The sequence below is a fragment of the Marmota marmota genome, unplaced genomic scaffold, assembly GCF_001458135.2.
Source record: "Marmota marmota marmota unplaced genomic scaffold, marMar, whole genome shotgun sequence".
Taxonomy (NCBI): domain Eukaryota; kingdom Metazoa; phylum Chordata; class Mammalia; order Rodentia; family Sciuridae; genus Marmota; species Marmota marmota.
In genome coordinates this window covers 60,602,332-60,619,549 of record NW_025999968.1, presented here as the reverse complement: position 1 = coordinate 60,619,549, position 17,218 = coordinate 60,602,332, and the positions used below count along the sequence as shown (strand labels likewise).

General features: G+C 59.2%; 1 protein-coding gene across 1 annotated transcript in view; it reads left to right on the top strand.

Annotated features, from left to right (window-relative positions):
• Positions 1–17,218, top strand: part of Prdm15 (PR/SET domain 15) — a 42,005-nt gene continuing 24,787 nt past the window's right edge. The window contains exons 1-8 of the mRNA XM_015478354.2: positions 1–706; positions 5,649–5,693; positions 6,197–6,290; positions 7,828–7,981; positions 8,502–8,754; positions 10,313–10,414; positions 15,188–15,424; positions 16,715–16,844. Coding sequence (XP_015333840.1) covers positions 268–706; positions 5,649–5,693; positions 6,197–6,290; positions 7,828–7,981; positions 8,502–8,754; positions 10,313–10,414; positions 15,188–15,424; positions 16,715–16,844 — 1,454 coding nt within the window. The 5' untranslated portion in view covers positions 1–267. The remainder of the gene's footprint in view (positions 707–5,648; positions 5,694–6,196; positions 6,291–7,827; positions 7,982–8,501; positions 8,755–10,312; positions 10,415–15,187; positions 15,425–16,714; positions 16,845–17,218) is intronic.

Here is a 17,218-nt window from a genome sequence, read left to right as displayed (position 1 = left end):
GGTGTGGTGTGTCGTGTGGCAGTCGTAGCCAAGAGGACTTTGGGCAGGAGGGGCATTTGGGTTGGGCTTTAAGAACTGAATAGGAGTTTGACAGATGGAGGGCAGTTTCTGCCTTAGCCTGTTTTCTGCTGCTATCCCAGAATACGACCGACTAAGTAAATTATAAAGAAAAGAAATTAAACCTTAGCACTCTGGAGGCTGGAAGCTCGAGATCACGGTGCTGGCGTCCACTGAGGCCTCCATGAGGCCTCCTCCGTCCATGTGAAGATGGTAGGGTGCACGCCTTTCTCTCCCTCTTGCATGGTGAGAGTATGTGAGAGAGAACCTGCTTTTGCAGTCTGTCAGGCGCTGCATCCTGGGTGTCCCAGGTCTGTGGGGTGGATGAGCTCCAGTGGCCCTCAGCTTCCCGTTGCCACAAACTCGAGTGGAGGTGGATTCTCAGAGGCCCTGCTCCTCTCTGCCTGGTGTGCGCTGTCTGTCCTGGCTCTGCTTGGCCTGTTGGTGGTGCAGCAGTCTGGGCTTCAGGTCACAGGTCACCTTGCCCAAGCATCGGAAACCTCCACCTCGGACGAACGACACGGCTCAGGTGCAACAGCGCTGTCAGCCACTGACTTGCCCAGTGGGACCATTTGGGTTCTCGCTCCCACCACTCTGGGGAGGAAGGACACCTGCACCAGGGACCTGCCTTTGAGAAGGGTGTGCACAGGTATTGTAACTCAGGTCTTTGCTCTTTGTAAGTGTAAATGTGTGAATTTGTAATTTTGTGGGTTTAATGGACTCATTAGTTATGCTGCTGGTGGCTGTAGAGTGAGCAAAACCTGCTACTCCAGCACTGTTGGGCAACAAGCCCGCCGCAGCCCTGCTGACCAGGCTGCTCAATGCAGACCTGGCGGGTTGGGTGCTGACCCAGGTGAGGGTCCACTCTGCCTCTGACCATGTGGAGATGGTAGGGCGCGCGCCTTTCTCTCCTCTTGGCCCAGAAATTCCTCTTAAAGAACCAGAAGTGAAAATGAGAACGCAGATGTCCTTTTGGGGGAAGCCAAGAGGTTCAGAAAGAGAACAGAGAAGAAATAGTGACAGAAACCTCAGGGCTCGGGACACAGTGCCAGGCGGAGAGGGCTGCCCCAGGGCTGCCCAGCGTGACGCTGAGGCCGACCTTCCAGGGTGCTGTGGTGGAGTGGCACCTGGGGCCTCTGCCAGCTGCAAAGAAATCAGACTGGTGGCTGTGGGGACATCCAGAAGATGGACCTCCAGGTCCCTGTCAGCCAGGGAAGCTCCAGGGAGAATGTCGCCAGATCCAGGGAGTGGACCCAGGAAAGGAGACAGTGGGCAGGAACAGGCCAACAGCTAGGAAGCTGCGGAGGATGTGGGAAGGCGGCCCTGCTGCCCCTGCTCCACAGCATCTGCAGGGCCTCTGCACACAGGCACAACGTCCAGACCCACCCAGGCCCGCCAGCCGGCACAGGACACAGGGCCCGCAGGAGACAGCTAAGCACACCCAGTACTGCGGCTTCCCTGTGCAGCAGAGCGTCATCGCACATGCACACAAAACAGCAAGCAGAACTATGCACCAGAACCAAGCCAGCCCGAAACAAGCAGCAGACTTCAGAGGCGGGCTGGAGACGTGTGGCCCACGTGTTGATGCCCAGAGGTTTTCAGAGTCACGCGTCCCACACTCTGACTTACCAGACCTGGGGGGATGCCAGGTGCGCATGCAAGTTCGTGCGTCCCGTGAACAGACGCTGGCTAAGGGGCAGCAGCAGAGGCCACAGGACAGCCAGAGAGTAGGCTGGAGATCTGCCTGTGGGTCTGGGGGCGGGACAGGGATTGACATACTGGGACGACAGGGGACCAAGCATCCCCAGCCGCATTCAGTTGAGTGTCAAGTCACCAAGAACCATAGGGGGATGGATGCCTGAGAAGCAGTCTCGTCAAACTGGGGTCTGGCTCGTCAACATCTCCCAATGCTGTGAGGTGCTGACATCGTTATTGCCCCAGGAGCCCCCAGTTCCCCTCGGGGGCGACCTGCCCGCAGGACTCACTCTTCCTCTTGACCATATGGTAGCTGCTGTTCCCTTGGTGTCCGCATCTTGAAGGGGGACAAGGTCAGTTAGGTCATCACTTAGGGTCAGTCCACCTGCAATGCCAGGTTTTAGATGGACCTCCGTAGTGGTGACCGCATCTGTGTGCAGAGCTGAGCAGGCTCCGCCCCGCAGTTTGATGTGGGAGGACAGATACAAAAGGAAGGCACCTTGGGCTGTGCGCTGGGTGTCTGCAGGCCCAGCGAGGAGTCCACACCTTGAGCAGATGCAGTGCTCAGTCCCTGACTGCGGCAGAGGCCCACTGTCTGGTGCCCGCTGTAGTCTAGGACATGTGCAACAGGACTCTAGAGGGCCCACTCTGCTCTCCTGGGCCACCATGGTGGCAGGGCCAGGTGGGGAAGCAGAGGCCAAGTAAGTGGTGTGTGGAGACGTCTGTGGGCAGAGCAGCGCCTGACCTGCGGCCTGGGAACCTGTACCAGGCCTGCCACGCCCCCGGCAGTTGGGTCTGCCCTCCTGGCGTGTGGCTCTGGCCGGGAAGGAAGGTGTGGCTCATACAGCTCCATCCTCTGAAGCTGACGAGAAGGCCGGAGAAGAAAAGGTGAACCCCGGCCGAGAGCAGCGCAGGGCCGGGGCGGCCCAGAAGGGAGCCCCTTCCTTTGGCGAGAAGAGGGCACTGTGTGCCGGGGAGTGGGGTCAGGAAGAGGGAAGCTACAGAATGGCCCATGCCAGGATCCCGAGTTCCAGCTTTGTGGGGGGCGGCAGGCGACAGCTGGATTTGCCCTGGGCCCGCAGTGTTGCAAGTGTGCTGTCTGCACTGGACTGCCACAGTGGTTAGGTCGACCCAGGTGTGGCAGCGCTGGAGGAGGAGGGAGTAGGGGAGGAGGAGTCGGAGGACACTTGTGGCCCTGATGGCCTAGAGTTTAAGCAGGTCCAAGGCACGCAGAGAGTCCAGTTAGCCTCTCGTGGTACAGAGGAGGAGACAGGCTGAGGGGGGCCATGGCCAGCTCAGGTGCTTCACTTCTAGCACGCGGCGGTAGCAGGTGTTCCTGGGCTCTGGCCGCCAGTCCCCTTACAGCAGGACCCCAGAGCCCAGCTGTGGACTATGGCTCCTCAGCTTGATAGTCAGTGTGCCTGGGAAGTGCCCTCTGCCCGGTTATGTTCAGAGGCTGTCATCCTGAGCAGAGTCTCTCAGATCTTGACCTTGGCCTACAGGTATGCAGCACCCTCGGGACTGGGGTCTGAAGTGGCCTCTCAGAATGGCCGCAGAAGTCCTCTCTGCTTACCTGCTGACCTATCTCCTCTTTCAGAACTGTGCTGCGCATGTTTTTGAAGATGGTTTGCTTGCTTCTTCCCTTAGTGATCCCTCCCTTCGTGTCTCTAGGCCTGTCACCACTGTGGCTGCCACGGAAGCTCCGGTGTGAGTAGTCACACAGGACATTTGCTTGAGGTCCACTCTTCCTGCCACACCAAGGGAGGCCCTGGTGTCCTGGCCTGTCCTGGTGCAGCGCACTTTAGGCCTGGGCTGTGGGGGTCTCCCCTAGGGGCCGTGGGAGCCCTTGCTGGCCCCACGGAGTCCCATCGAAGTTCTGGGTGGGGTCAGGGTTTACATTTCCAGGAAATTCCAGGCCACACTGGTCCTGCTGCCTCCTGGTTCGGGGTCCACACTGAGCACAGCTGGGGAGGCAGGACTGGTGGTCAGACGACAGACGCTCATGCTTTCCATCTATTTTCCTCCCTTTTGTGTGCACCAGAGCATCCTGTGACCTCACTGTGGGGGGCTTGTGGGCCAGATGCGGGACTGGACTCCCCCTTCTCCATCGGCACGTGTTGGGCAGGGGAGGGTGCCATTTTCCTGAAGGCAGATGTGCTGTCCCTGCACGCTGCCCGGGGAGGCTGTGGTCTCTGTCTTGGGCTGTGAAGAGCTGTTCAGAGAGGCCACCCTTTGGGGACCAGGTTACTGAGAGTGTTGTCCCCAAAGCTGTTCGATGAGCGCCATGTGAGAAGCGCCCGCCCTCCTGCTGTGTCTTGAAACTTCTCCTCCAGCACCTCAGCCAGGTGTCCTCTCCCTGCAGCTCTACGGGGCACATGGAGGGCGGGGCTGTCTGAGGTGCAGGTCAGAGGCAGCTGCTGCCCCAGAAAGAGGCGGCCAGCCGGCCTCGGTGGACTCCGCGGGAACGAGTCCCTGCTCTCTCTGCTCCGGTTCTCACATCCTCAGGCTCTGTGCCCTGCTGGGGTCTGACTGCAGCCCTGGGTGGCCTCCCGAGACCTGGTGTTCCCGTTACAGACGCTCCTGACCCAGGCAGAGCGGAGGGGAGGGGAGGGGTCCTGTGGCAGGTGTGTAGGTCCTTAGGCCCAGTGCCACAGGAGCCGCCGTCAGAGCAGCCCCCAGCCCACCCCGCGCATCTGCCTCCTTGTCTGTCATGGCTTGGATCTTAATGTCCCCTAAAACGCGTGTTAAAGGCGTGGTTCCAGCCAGCGGTGCTCATGCTTCACAGCTCAGTGTCGGTGTGCACGTGCTCAGGGGCCCTGTGCAGTGATGGGAGGTACGCCGTGGCTGTCCCTGGCTGCTTACAGGAGACCTGGCAGCCCACCTCCTCAGCCTCGTGTCCGTGTAGCTGACCCCTCTCATCATGGAGCTTTCTGCTCTGCTCCGTCCATGACCACACGCGTGCTCGGTGAACCCAAATGTGCATCTGGGCTGCGTGTTGCCTGCTTTTCAGTCTCCCAGCTGCTGGGGCCGGTGGGCGGAGGGAGAGTGGGGTCAGCATCGGGAACCAGCATGCACACTCTCCTGATAAGAGGCCCAGCAGAGGCCCAGAGGGAAGGCGGGAGGGGTGCAAGGCCATGCGGGGGCGGGGGCCCTGCGCCCCGCTGCCCAGCATGGAGGTGGTTTTAAGGTGGCCCCCAAAGGATAGGTGGGAAACAGAAGGGGCCAGATTTGACCAAGGTCTGCGTGGAGCAGGAGAGCCTCCGCGATGTCATGTGTAGGGAGTTTATGGGACACGAGGCACAAGGAGAGACAGGGAAACCAGCCGCATTAGACATAACTGCTCCTGGGATGGAGGACGGAGGAGGGGCAGTGTGAAGGCTGGCAGCTGGTGTCTGTGTCACCAGTGGACACTGAGGCCTAAGGTGATGAGGTGGAGTCCGAGTCACGAGGACTCCTAGTCACAAGGCCCTTCCCATCCTCTGGGTTCATTAAAAACAGTGATTTTTTAGTGAGGAAGTGTCCCAGAGACCTCCCCTGAGTGGTGCTACCCGCTGTTCCTTGCAGCACACAGACGTCCCTGCATGGGTCAGGGGAGGCCTTGCTGGGCTCTGTGTTTAAAAACGCTCTTCTGGCTGGGCACAGTGGCACAGGCCTGTAATCCCAGTGGCTTGGGAGGTGAGACGGGAGGGTTGCGAGTTCGAAGCCAGCCTCAGGAACTCAGTAAGCTGCTAAGCAGCTCAGTGAGACCCTGTCTCTAAATAAAGTACAAAATAGGGCTGGGATGGGGCTCAGTGGTCCAGTGCCCCTGGGTTCAATCCATGAAACCAAAAAAAAACAAAACCAAAAACGCTGGGTGGGGGAGCCCATCAGTAATTGGTTCTCTTGTGTCCTGACAGGTGTGAAGATGGCGGAAGATGGCAGCGAAGAGATCATGTTCATCTGTAAGTGACTCGCAGACCCATGTGGGCCAGGAACACAGAGGGCCGGACACGAAGTCTTTTCCTTTTAAACTGCTTGGAGGACGTGGCTCACTGCGCAGCAGTGCCCTGCCCGGGTGGGGTGTCCAGGGTCATCGTCCTCAGGACTCCTGGCAGGGTCGCGTTGCAGGGTAGCCCTCGATTCAAAAACAGAGTCCAGGGTTTAGAGACAGGGACGCATGTTGGGTTGACAGGCAGGCCGGTGCTTGCCCGGCCTCCCACCATCCTCAGGACTTTCTGGCATCCTGCCCTTGGGAAGGTCCTGGTCTTGGCCTCCACAGAGGTGGTGTGGGACTGGGATGCAGAGCTGGAGCTCTTCCGGGGAGGGGCGTGGTGTCTGTGTAGGCTCTGTTTGGGGATTGCAAAGGGGAGCCGTGCTCTGCAGGGTCCCTGCGTCCTGGGCTTGTGGCTTCGGGTGTCTCCCTCCCTGTGCACTGTGCCCTCCGACACTCCGTGTCTGTTTGCAGGGTGTGAAGACTGTAGCCAGTACCATGACTCCGAGTGTCCTGAGCTGGGCCCAGTGGTCATGGTCAAGGACTCCTTCGTGCTGAGCAGGGCAAGGTGAGTGATGGCTTTGAGTTGCCTCATAGCCCTGTCTGTGGCGGGTCCTCTGTGGGGCGGGTGTCTATAGACAGGAGTGGGGAGCCAGAGGAGTGAGGCCTGTGCGAGTGTGAGTAGGGTGCTGGGCGAGCGCAGGAGGTAGAGGCCATGTCCCACGCAGTGGGATGTTCTGGGGGCCGGGCCACCTCTGGGCGGGCTGCATTCTTTACGCCCTGAGCAGCAGTGGCCAAGCTGTGGGTCTGCTTCTGGGGTTTCCCCCGGGTTCTGGATCCAGACCTGCCCATTGACAGGTGCACACCACAGGCAAGGTGGCTGGGTGGCAGCCCAGGCAGGGAGGCCAGGCAATGAGGCCAGGCCACCGCAGCCCCTGGAAAAGCACCTGCAGGTGTGTGGAGGTGTCTGCGGCCACAGCTGCTCCCCATCCCTCACTGTGCAGGCCGTGCCCCTGGGGCCAGGGCAAGGGAGGCCATGCCAGGTCTGCCACGTGTAGCCCTGTGAACTTGGGCATGGTGTGTTCCTTCCCAAGACTCAGTCATCTCTGAAATGTAGAGAAGGTACGGCTAGGCTGTGGGCTTGTGGTCTCACCTGTGATGGTGCCAGGCACAGGTGAGGCTGAAACAATGGCTGTTGGCACGTCAGTGCAGTTTCTGGAAGCCCCCAGCTGCCCCACCCCAGCCCACTTATTTGTTTTGCTTCAGACAGACTTAGTGTATTCAAAACAAAGAAGTGAATATTTTTTGCCCAAAGCAGAGAGCTGATCAACTCTCCTCTTTCCCAAACCCTCAGGGCATTGCCCGTTGTCCAGGAGCATCCAGGGGGGACACTGGCCACACAGTCAGAGCCCCGGTGCTGGGCTCCTCATACCAGCCCAGCCCCCGCTTGCCCCCACGGGGTCTGTGCTTCTCTCCACTTGTGCTTTTGGCCACATCTTGGTCCAACCCTTGTCCCATGCCAAAGCCCCAGTTCATGTGGTCTTCTCCTCCAGCCCTGCCTTGACCTTCTTGGTTAATTGAAAAGGCCACTTCAGTGCTCAGGAAGAGTACTGTTCTGTGGTGTGCATGTACCCATGCGTAACAGCAGATCCCGCCACCTTGTACAGCTATGATGCACCAGTAAAAAACATGGTGGGAAAAAGGCCACATCTTCAGTGAGACAGCGGCCCGACCTCTTGGTACCCTATTCTGGTCCTTGGCATGCCCGACCCCTTTAAGTTCTTCCTCCCGCCCTTGAAGGCAACAACCCATCTTAATTGGGCTCCCTGTCTTTTGTGGGGTTCTTAACCATGTCCTTTGGTAAACATCGTGGGCACAGGCACATCTGCCTGGCCTGGAGGTGGTCTCTGGGTGACCAGGCCTGGGGGTCATTATGATCTGGCCGCGTGCTGTGGAGCAGCTGAGGAGAGCTCTCCTGCTGCTATCTGGAGAGTCACCTCAGCACCTGGTGGTGGTCAGGGAGGAGCTCCCAGTCCCTGAGCTCTGCTGCTGCTCAGGGGGCAGGTAGGCAGAGCCTCCCAGGAGTCATGTCCTCTCACTTCCAGGTCTTCCCTGCCTTCCAACCTGGAGATCCGACGTCTGGAAGATGGGGCAGAAGGCGTGTTCGCCGTCACGCAGCTGGTCAAGCGGACACAGTTTGGCCCCTTCGAGTCCAGGAGGGTGGCCAAGTGGGAGAAGGAATCCGCATTTCCCCTGAAGGTGAAGCTGCTGCAGAGTTTCAGGATTGAGGGCTTGTGACCGTTCCTGAGGGCACGGCCAGCGGGGGCTGCTGAGTCCAGTGATTCCAGACCTTGGAAACAGCCGGGGGATGTTGTATGGATTTGCAGGAAAAGCTCAGGCGAGGGGCGGGGTCTCCCTCAGTGAGGGACCATGGTCAACTAGAACGTAGGGGCCCTGCCCCTGTGGGATTGACTGGAACCAGAGCACGTGGGTTTCCCTGCCCGGCCTGCATCTGCTCACCAGGCTGTGGGCTCTTTCAGACCCGGGCCCTGAGCAGGAGGTCCCCTCGGGTCACAGGTAGAACTCGGGTATCCTGATGACACAGGGGCCGCCCACTGTGTCTCCTGCTTCCTTTGCCTATGGCCACCCATCCGCCCCTTCCATGCGGTCTCCCTTTGACTGCACACCTAGGACCCTGCACAGGTCCCGTGGGGCCCCTAGGCCTTGGGCACGATGCACCAGGCGGGCCCCTGAGACCCCGCTCCTGGCCGCACCCCAGGTGTTCCAGCAGGACGGCCACCCTGTGTGCTTCGACACCTCCAACGAGGATGACTGCAACTGGATGATGCTGGTGCGGCCGGCAGTGGAGCCCGGGCACCAGAACCTGACGGCCTTCCAGCACGGCAGTGACGTGTACTTCACCACCTCGCGGGACATCCCTGCTGGCGCTGAGTTGCGCGTGTGGTATGCAGCCTTCTACGCCAAGAAGATGGACAAGCCCATGCTGAAGCAGGCCTGCTCCAGCGTCCACGGTGGGTCCCGTGACCGTCTCCCAGCTCCTGTGGGTGGGGCGGGCCAGGCGGGTGGGTAGACAGAGGGTAGCTCACACAGCGAGGCCTGCACAGTGGGTCTGTGGACCTGCTTGCTGAGCTCAGGTGACAGGCAGGTGGAAGCTTCCGCTCCTTGGGATTCTTGCTGGTGAGGAGTGCCACCTCAGCCCCTCCAGGTAAATTGGGGCTCTTGGATAGGATAGGATAGGGGACAATGGCCATGCGCTTGGCCTCCCATGGTGACTTATCCCCCCCAGTGCTGTGTGGGGAATTTATCCCTGAGGTCAGAGTGGTTCAGGAACGGGCTCAAGGTCAGTGTAATAGGTAAAGGAACCCCTACCGGAACCCCAAATCCAGCTGCAGTCTTGCTGCTCTGCCCCAAGTAGCAGCCTGCACCCTGCCTCGGGGACTGTGTGTGTGCACGTGCACATGTGTGCAGGTGTGAGTGCCATGCCTAGGCATGTGTCTTAGTGTGGGTGCATCTTAGGTGTGCGTGGTACACAGACATGTGCACATCTGTGCAGGGGTGCCTAGGCATGAGCGTGTCTTTGTGTGTAGGTGCATAGGTGTGTGCATCTTAGGTGTGCAGGGGTGCTTAGGTGTGTGTCTGTGTGTTGGTGCATACACAAGCATGTTTTAGTGTTGTGCATAGATGCATAGGTACACAGGTGTGTGTACAAGTTTGTATGTGCAAGGAAAGACTCGGCAGGTGCCATGCAAGTACCCTGTCTGCCCCGTGTGTCTGCTGGAGAAGCAGATCCACGGTTGTGGTGCTGGTCAGGTCTGGCGCATCTCCACCCCAGAAGCAGGGTGGGTGGGATTCCAGGTTGTCCTCCCCACATTGTGGGCGTGGGACCTCGTCATGTAACTTTAAGAGACCGTGTGAGATTATGGGAATTGGACATTCTGACCTGCAAAGCAGTGGTCTCCTACGGCTCTCAGGACCCCTGCCCAAGGGAGCTCAGGGTACCTGTTGTCATCGTGAGGAGTGGCTGCCCGCCAGGGGTGGACGCCAACTCTCCTTCTTACTCTAAAGTGAAGGGAGTCTCACTTGAGAATGGTCGTTTTTAGCACAGCCATGGCGTGACATAAGCAGCCACATGGGACAGTATTGTGTCCTGCTGGCTGGGGACGGCTGTGTGTCCTGCTGGCTGGCGTGGCAAAGGTTTCGTGGAATGTGGCCTGGCACACGGCAGAGGAGTCAGGAGAGGCCTGTGGTTGTCCTGGGGCTGCCCTGAGAGTGCCCCATTCTGGGGAGCTGGGACGCAAGTGCACCCACTGCTCACTTTCTTCCTGAGGCCTTATAAGGGGTGCGCCTGGTCCCACCGGCTTTGGCCCCTGCAGAGGGTGGCTGTGACACCGCCTCTGCTCTCTGGTTCCTCACCTGTGAAACAGGGTCTGTGTGCACGAAGCTGAGACTTGAGACTGCAGCCTGGGCTGCTGCTGCTGGCACGTCACTGTCATTGTCACCCGCCAGGGTCTGTTCTCCCAGCTGGGGCTCCGTGGACCCTGGCCGCTCACCTCTGCTCCTCTGTCTCAGCTGTAGGCACCCCCGAGCACAGCGGCCCCGTGGAGTCGGAGCGCAGCCCGTGGGCTTGCAAGGTGTGCTCCAGCGCCTTCCTCGAGCTGCAGCTCCTCAACGGTAAGGGCAGCCGCTGGCGGGTGGGGGACGGCCGCCAGTGGGGGGGCCGCGTCGGCCCCCCCCCCCATGCACACTACCTCTTCCCCGTGGCTCCCGGCCTGTCCCAGCTCTGTCCTGTCTGCCCCGTGTTCCCTCCTCAGGGCCGGCCAGCCCCCCACTGTCATGGCCACACAGCCGCCTGCTGAGGGGCTTGAGGTGGGCATGGGCCCCCCTGCTGTCCCTGCCCTGCTGCTTCCTCTGCAGGGTGCTTGTCTGCTCAGGCTGCCTTACCCGTCTAGTGGCCGGCCGGGGACAGGATGGGTTAGAGCCCTGTCCACAGGATGGCTGGGCTTGCGCAGGGTCGTCTTCACTCTTCTGCTTGGGGAGGACTTTTCCTCTTGCCTCCCGGGGACTCTCAGGACCTTGTATTCTCTGTGGGACGTGCTCAGAGGCGGGGCCTCGGAGGTGATTGTGAGGACGTGGCCCAGGCAGCTGCTGGACTGGGGGTGCAGGATGACCCCTGCTCCATCACCTGCGGTTGGGACGTGCTGGAACCTGTGAGGGGCTTCCTCCCAGACTGGAAGGGGCCACTCTTTAGTGGCCATCTCTTAGAGACAGATGCTGCTGGCTTTGGTGCCCTGGTCCTGTGTCCTGGGATGGCCTTCTGACCCTGGCCAGGGTGTATCGCACACTCGGGCAGTGAGAAGCCTCTGTGTTTGTTGCAAGGTGGGAGCAGCGAGCTGCTTCTGAGCTTCCTAGGAGTGCCATCTGAGATGGACAAGGTCCAGCTGCAGGGACTCTAACAAGCAGGGGCAGCGCACCTGAGTGGCATGTGGTCACTCAGTTCATGAGCACTTCTTGTTTTATGCCCCCACTTTGGCGGTAGAGTTCTACCAGCACGCATTGACTGAGGTCTCCAACAGCCTCTGAATGGCTCGGCACCCATTTGAGATGAGCATACTGAGGCCAGAGTGGACAATGACCTGCCAGGTCGTGCGGCAGCCCAGCCTGCCCCTGGCCCCTGCTGACCTCAGCCTACCCTACAGAACCCCCCACAGGATCACAGGCTTTCCTTTCTGCTGCAGCCTCTCTTGGGGTGTCCTGTGGACAACCTGATGGCCCAGGAGCTGAGGGTGGAGGGCCCTGTGTCACCGTGGACTGGCACTGAGGACAGGTCCAAGCCTGTGGTGAGCCAGTCTGCAGAGGATGGACCATGCATTTGCACCAGCAGTGCTGCCTTCTTGTCACAGGGAGCACGAGGACTCCACGGTGCCACATGGCGCATGGCCACACCGTGCCAAAGCTGCCTTCCGCGGGGCAGTGTCTGGGAGGCTCACCTGTCTGACATGAGGAGGCTCAATTTTACAGCTTCAGGGCCCTGGAGGTTGGTTAACTTCCAAACCAACTTTGAACTTGAACTTCTGTGTTTCTCCTTCGCTGAACTTGGAGGAAGCGTGACTTCAGGCAGTTGGCTTGTGCGCTGCAGGCCACTGTGCAGAGGGCCAGGACCCAGGAGCAGTTGTTAACTGGGGAAGTAGATGCTCTCGTCCTTTCCCCTGAGGGGCCAGCTGTCCTGGGTGCCACAGAGCCTGCTCATGCCTCAGGAGTCCACCGAGGCCCTGGCTGGGTGGGGAGCATCGGTGGGTGCACTGATTGAGTGCCCTCTGGAATCCTGTGGGAATGACGGGTCTATACAGAGTGGGGAGCGTGAGGCAGCAGGCCAGCCTGGAAGCCAGCAGGTGGGACGGTGACGTCTACCAAGCCAGCAGGAGCCACTGACACTGGCCAGGACCCAGGAAGCACATCCACTCCTGCCACAGCGCTCCAGAAGTGTGGGCAGCTGGGAGTGCCACGTGCCTGGAGGAGAGGACAGGGCAGTCGCTGGGAGTCTGCCTGCGTGCTCAGGCCTTGGTTTGCTGCCCCATTCCTCAGCTGCATCACTGCCCTGTCGGCCCAGCAGAAGGCCAAGGGTCCCCCTTCAGGAGGGACCAGCACAGAGGAACACAAGACTGGGGACACCAGGAGTGGAACTGAGCCCCGGGGACTCGGCAAGTCTCAGTCCTGAAATGTGAGACCCTTTGCCTTCTCCCTCATGTCTTTCTCCAAAATAGAATCCTTCTCCCAGAACAGGGGCGGTCAGGGTTCATTCCAGGGAGGGAATCCCTAGGGAGAAACTGGCCAGTCCGAAAGAAGAGATGGCTGTCCCCCACAACATGGCCACTCACCCCAACCATCCTGCAGGGAAGCCCAGCCACGCCCCCATGCACCCATCTGGAACATGAGTGTTGTGGACATTGAAGAAAGTCCAGTGCAAGAGAAGACCCCCAAACCACCCTTCAAAATGGCTTGTTCTGAGGAAACTGAAAACCAAGCCAAGTCCAGAACCCCAAGAGGTAGCAGTCGGTGAGTGGCAGACACTGCACCTGGAAGCCAGGGCAGCATGCTGTCTCAGACTTCAGGAGAGCAGGTGACAGGAGAGAACAGCTGTGGTCGCAGAGGACAGCATGGGGGAGTCTTCCAGGAGGAAGGGCATGAAGACAGCACGCCCTGGAGAAGAGGTGAGAAGGCTGGAGGACCCTGAGCCGCCCTGCATGGCCAGGGGCGGTCAGGGGAAGGGGAGGGCAGAGGACATGCCCAGAGCCTGAGGACTGGGTTCCACGCTGGAAGGGCCAGCGGCACCTGATGAATGAAAACTTGAGATTAGAAGAAGAGCCTAAGAGAGAGACAGAGAGGGCAAATGACACATGACACAGAATCCAAATGGCGTCACCCTGCTTTGCCCCAGATGAAAACGCTTTCCCAGCCAGGTGTTGCTTACAGGTTAGGTTTGAACAAGGGCATTTTCACACGGGGCAGGGGTTTCAATTTGAACCCCTATGTCATTTACCCCCGGAAGCTGGAGGATGGACCACTGGAAAAAGAGGGCCTCTGTCCAGACAGGAGGACACCTTCCCACTGGCTGCTGCTCCAGCAACAGACCTCGCTTGCTGGTGCTTGAATGGGAAGGGGCAGGTCCAGGCCGTTAAGGCAGCAGGATCCCCAGGAAGGGTGAGAAGGAGAGACGCCCGCCGTAGGGCTGTTGCAGCAGACCCCTGGGCTCAGGCGCCGCCACCCACACTGGCACTGAGCTCCAGCCAAACTCTGCAGCCCCTGGACAGCAGACGCCTGCTCCGACCTGCCAGGAAACACGTCCCGGGGCTGCTGCTTCCTCACTGCCCCAGAGCCAGGCCGCAGACCTGCAGAGGTCCGGGAGGGGGTTCCTGGGAAGGTGGGGCACAGATGGGGAGATGTCGCAGAGCACAGGAAAGGTGTCTGACAGATGGCCAGAAGTTGTCACAAATGCCTGCCACACCTGGGTGCAAGGGGGAGAGGAAGCCCTCATCTCCCAGCCCCCGGCCCTCTGCCAACTGAGCCTGTGTCTCCCAGTCCATGTGGAACTCATAGGTGCTTAACAATGAGCTTCATCCTCAGCCCTTTTTCATATTTTATCTAAAGATATGGTCTCACTGAATTGCTTAGGGCCTCACTAAGTTGCTAAGGTTGGCTTTGAACCCATGATCCTCCTGCCTCAGCCTCCTGAGTCACTGAGATCATAGGTGTGCCACAGTGCCTGTCTTATGGACCTGAGTTCGCGTCTCCCAGCCCCTGGGCCCTGAGTGCACTAAGAGCCTGTCCCACGGCCACAGCCCGGCGTGCCTCTGATTCAGCGTGTGTCCACGCTCTGGCTGTCAGCTCCCTCTGTGTGTTGGGCAGAGGCCTCGTTTCCCTTGCTGGGCACCTGCCTCCCCGTGTTTTCAGTCAGGTGGGCGCGTCGACCACTTGTCCTGCTGGTTGGCTGTGTGACATTGGCTGTGTCTTTCTTGTTGTCTTTCCTACACTGGACCTGGGTTTGGGGGCTGCTTCTCCTGCAAGGTTCCTCTAAATACTGAACCAACGAGGAGAAATAGCCTCTTGAGCCTGTGCCCATGGTGAATAGTTCAGGTTTTCCATGGGAAGAACTGATCTTTGGCACGAGTTTGCAGAGGGGCCTCCATTCTGCATGTGCCCGGTCCCCTCGTCCCCTGGCCACTCCCTCCTCCTCCTTTCTGTGCCCGGCAGCTCAGCTCCTCTGAGCCACTTGCCTTCCATTTGCCATGGTGGCCGCCTTGGCCTTGAGTGCCATTCCTGCCTGCCGTTTCCTGTGCTCTCTGTGATCTGCCCACTGCACTCTCCCAGGCTTTCCCAAGTTGAAAACAGAGCAAAGCCCTTTTGCTTTGATGTAGTGTTTTTAAAGAAAATTTTATTATGGGTTGAGTTTTTCTTAATCGTCTTCTTCAGATGCTACCTTTTTAGTAAGTACCACTTATTCACTGCAGAAAAACTAAAAATAAAAATAAGAAAATAAAACTAAAATAAATAGAAAATAAAAATGAGCTTAGAGGTGTCACCTGTAATTGCATCACATAAGAGGGCGCCCTGTGCGTGTGTTCTGTGCCGGTGTCTGCATGTGCTTTCATGGTGTGCAAAGCTGCCTTTGTGGTGAACCTGCCCTGCCTTCCTCACGTGATTTACAAATTGGGCATCCCTCCTCTGAAAATCCAAAATCTGAAAGGCTGTGAAGTTCTGAAACCCCAAGTCCACAGTCCTCCTGAGTCTGAAAAGCTCCGGCCGCGGGCACGTCGGAGAAGGGAGGCTTGGCCTGGCTGTGTTGGGTGCAGTGGCGTGTGGTCTTCGTTTCCCGTGCCGAGGGCCCACTGTGGGAACAGGACGGGGCAGGGCGGGCACACTGCTCCTAACTGCTGCTCCCTCCTGCAGAGCATCTCCTGGGCCACCTGGAGCAAGCGAAAGGCCTTCCTGCCGGCAGCCAGCATGAGGCAGCCCCAGAGAAGGAGCCTCAGCCGCCCCGGGTGCAGCCCCCTGCAGTGCCGGAGAGTGCCAGCGTCCAGAGCAGGGCCACCAAAGAGCAGAAGAAAAAGCCTCGAAGGGGGAGAAAACCCAAAGCATCAAAGCCGGAGCAGCCTCTGGTCATCGTGGAGGACAAAGAGCCAGCAGGTGAGAGCCATGCTGGCTGACAGGTGGCCTGGGACCACTCACCTGTTCCCCTCCACACAGAGGCCATGTGGGAGCCCGCCCCGACCCCTCAGCCCTGTGAAATGCAGTTTCCCCGTGACACATCGTACACAAAAGGGTTATGGAGCCTGACAACCCAGCATACCGTGTGACCCGTCCTGCCATCAGGACAGAGGACACTCCCACCTCCCAGCACTCCCCTGTGGTCTTGGGCATGGATTAGGCTGCCCGTGCCAGGACTCCCAACTTCTCACAGGAGCGTCCAGGCGTGAGGCTTGTCCATCAGGTCTGTCAGTGTCCGTCTCCTGAGCACTGCCAGCATCTGGCCCATTGTGCAGATGCCCACAGTTTGCTCACCCACTCCTGTGCGTGGCCTCTGGGGCCAGCCCTGGTGGAGCTCATCGTGCAGGCCTCACTTCCTGTGTGTTCAGCCTCCACAGAGCTCGGCCCTGCAGTCCTCGCGTGGCCTCTGCCCGAGCTGCTGGCTGCAGCAGAGCCCCAGTGGCCTCATGCCTGAGGACAGGGCATGTGGTCAGAGGCCAGCCCCTCCCACCCACACCACTGGACTGGACTTTCTTCTGACTCTCTGGGCGGCCCCGGGGTTTCTTGTGAACGAGGAAAGTCCTGGAGTTGGAGGAGCTCTGCGAGTGGTCTTCACTCTCCCTGTCCTCCCCGCCCGGCCCAGCTGGTTGGGAAGTGACAGAGGAGGAACAGTTTGCTCTCCCGGGCGGGTGGAGAAGATGGGAAGGGGCAGAGGGGTGTGCCACTGGGGTGTCACTCGTGGCTGGAGAGGTGTGCCGGCACGTGGCCGTGGTCTTTCCAGGTTTCATCCATCCTGTCCTGGCCTGGGCCTGTCACTGTGGGCATTTGACATTTGACTCTTTCACAGAATGGTTACTTGCTTTTTGAACATTCTCAAGGTGGTGTATCTAATTCTAAAAGTTCTACATTTGTCTGAACTAGCTTATAAATTAAAAGATTCCATTACCTGTACAGAATGTGTTGGAGAGGCAAGTAACGTTACAGCGATGTAGCTTTAAAACAGAGCCACCATGACGAAGCTCCCTGGGTCCAGGAGCTGTTCTGTCTCTCTGTACTGGGAAGGCACAAGCGTGGGGCTCCGAGTGAGCCTACTTCTCTTCCTTTCTGAAGTTCAACAAATGGGTCCACCATTATAGCCCTCTGCTGTCATAAAGAACACACGCTCCTGGAATAGACGGGCTTTGTCCTCGTCCAGGGAATGACATGGCTTGTCATGTCCCCTTTGCACAGAGCAAGTGGCCGAGATCATCACCGAGGTCCCGCCAGACGAGCCTGTGAGCGCAACTCCAGATGAGCGGATGGTGGAGCTGGTTTTGGGAAAGCTGGCTCCTCACACACACGACGGCAGCACGGTGCCAAAGTAAGTCCTGCCTGGACGCTGCAGCCTCGCGGGGAGCGCCCCGTGGCTACCCGCCCAGGGAGCCCCATGAGTGGGCACGAGCTGCCCTCAGAGCCCTGCATGCCTGGGAAGCATCAGAATGTTCTGGAGCTCAGGAGCTTACTGGTCATCCACTGTGGGAAGTTGAGGCTTTTTTTGTGGTGACAAAGTGCACGTGACATGAAACGCACCCCTCTGGCCGTTTTAAGTGCTCAGCTGGAGGTGCAGGTGTTCTGTGGCCATCACCGCCATCCATCTACAGAACCTCCTGTCCCCCACAACGAAACCCTGACCCCATCCAACGTGACTCCCGTCTCCCCAGCTGCTGGCACCCGCAGTGGCCCGGTCCACATAAG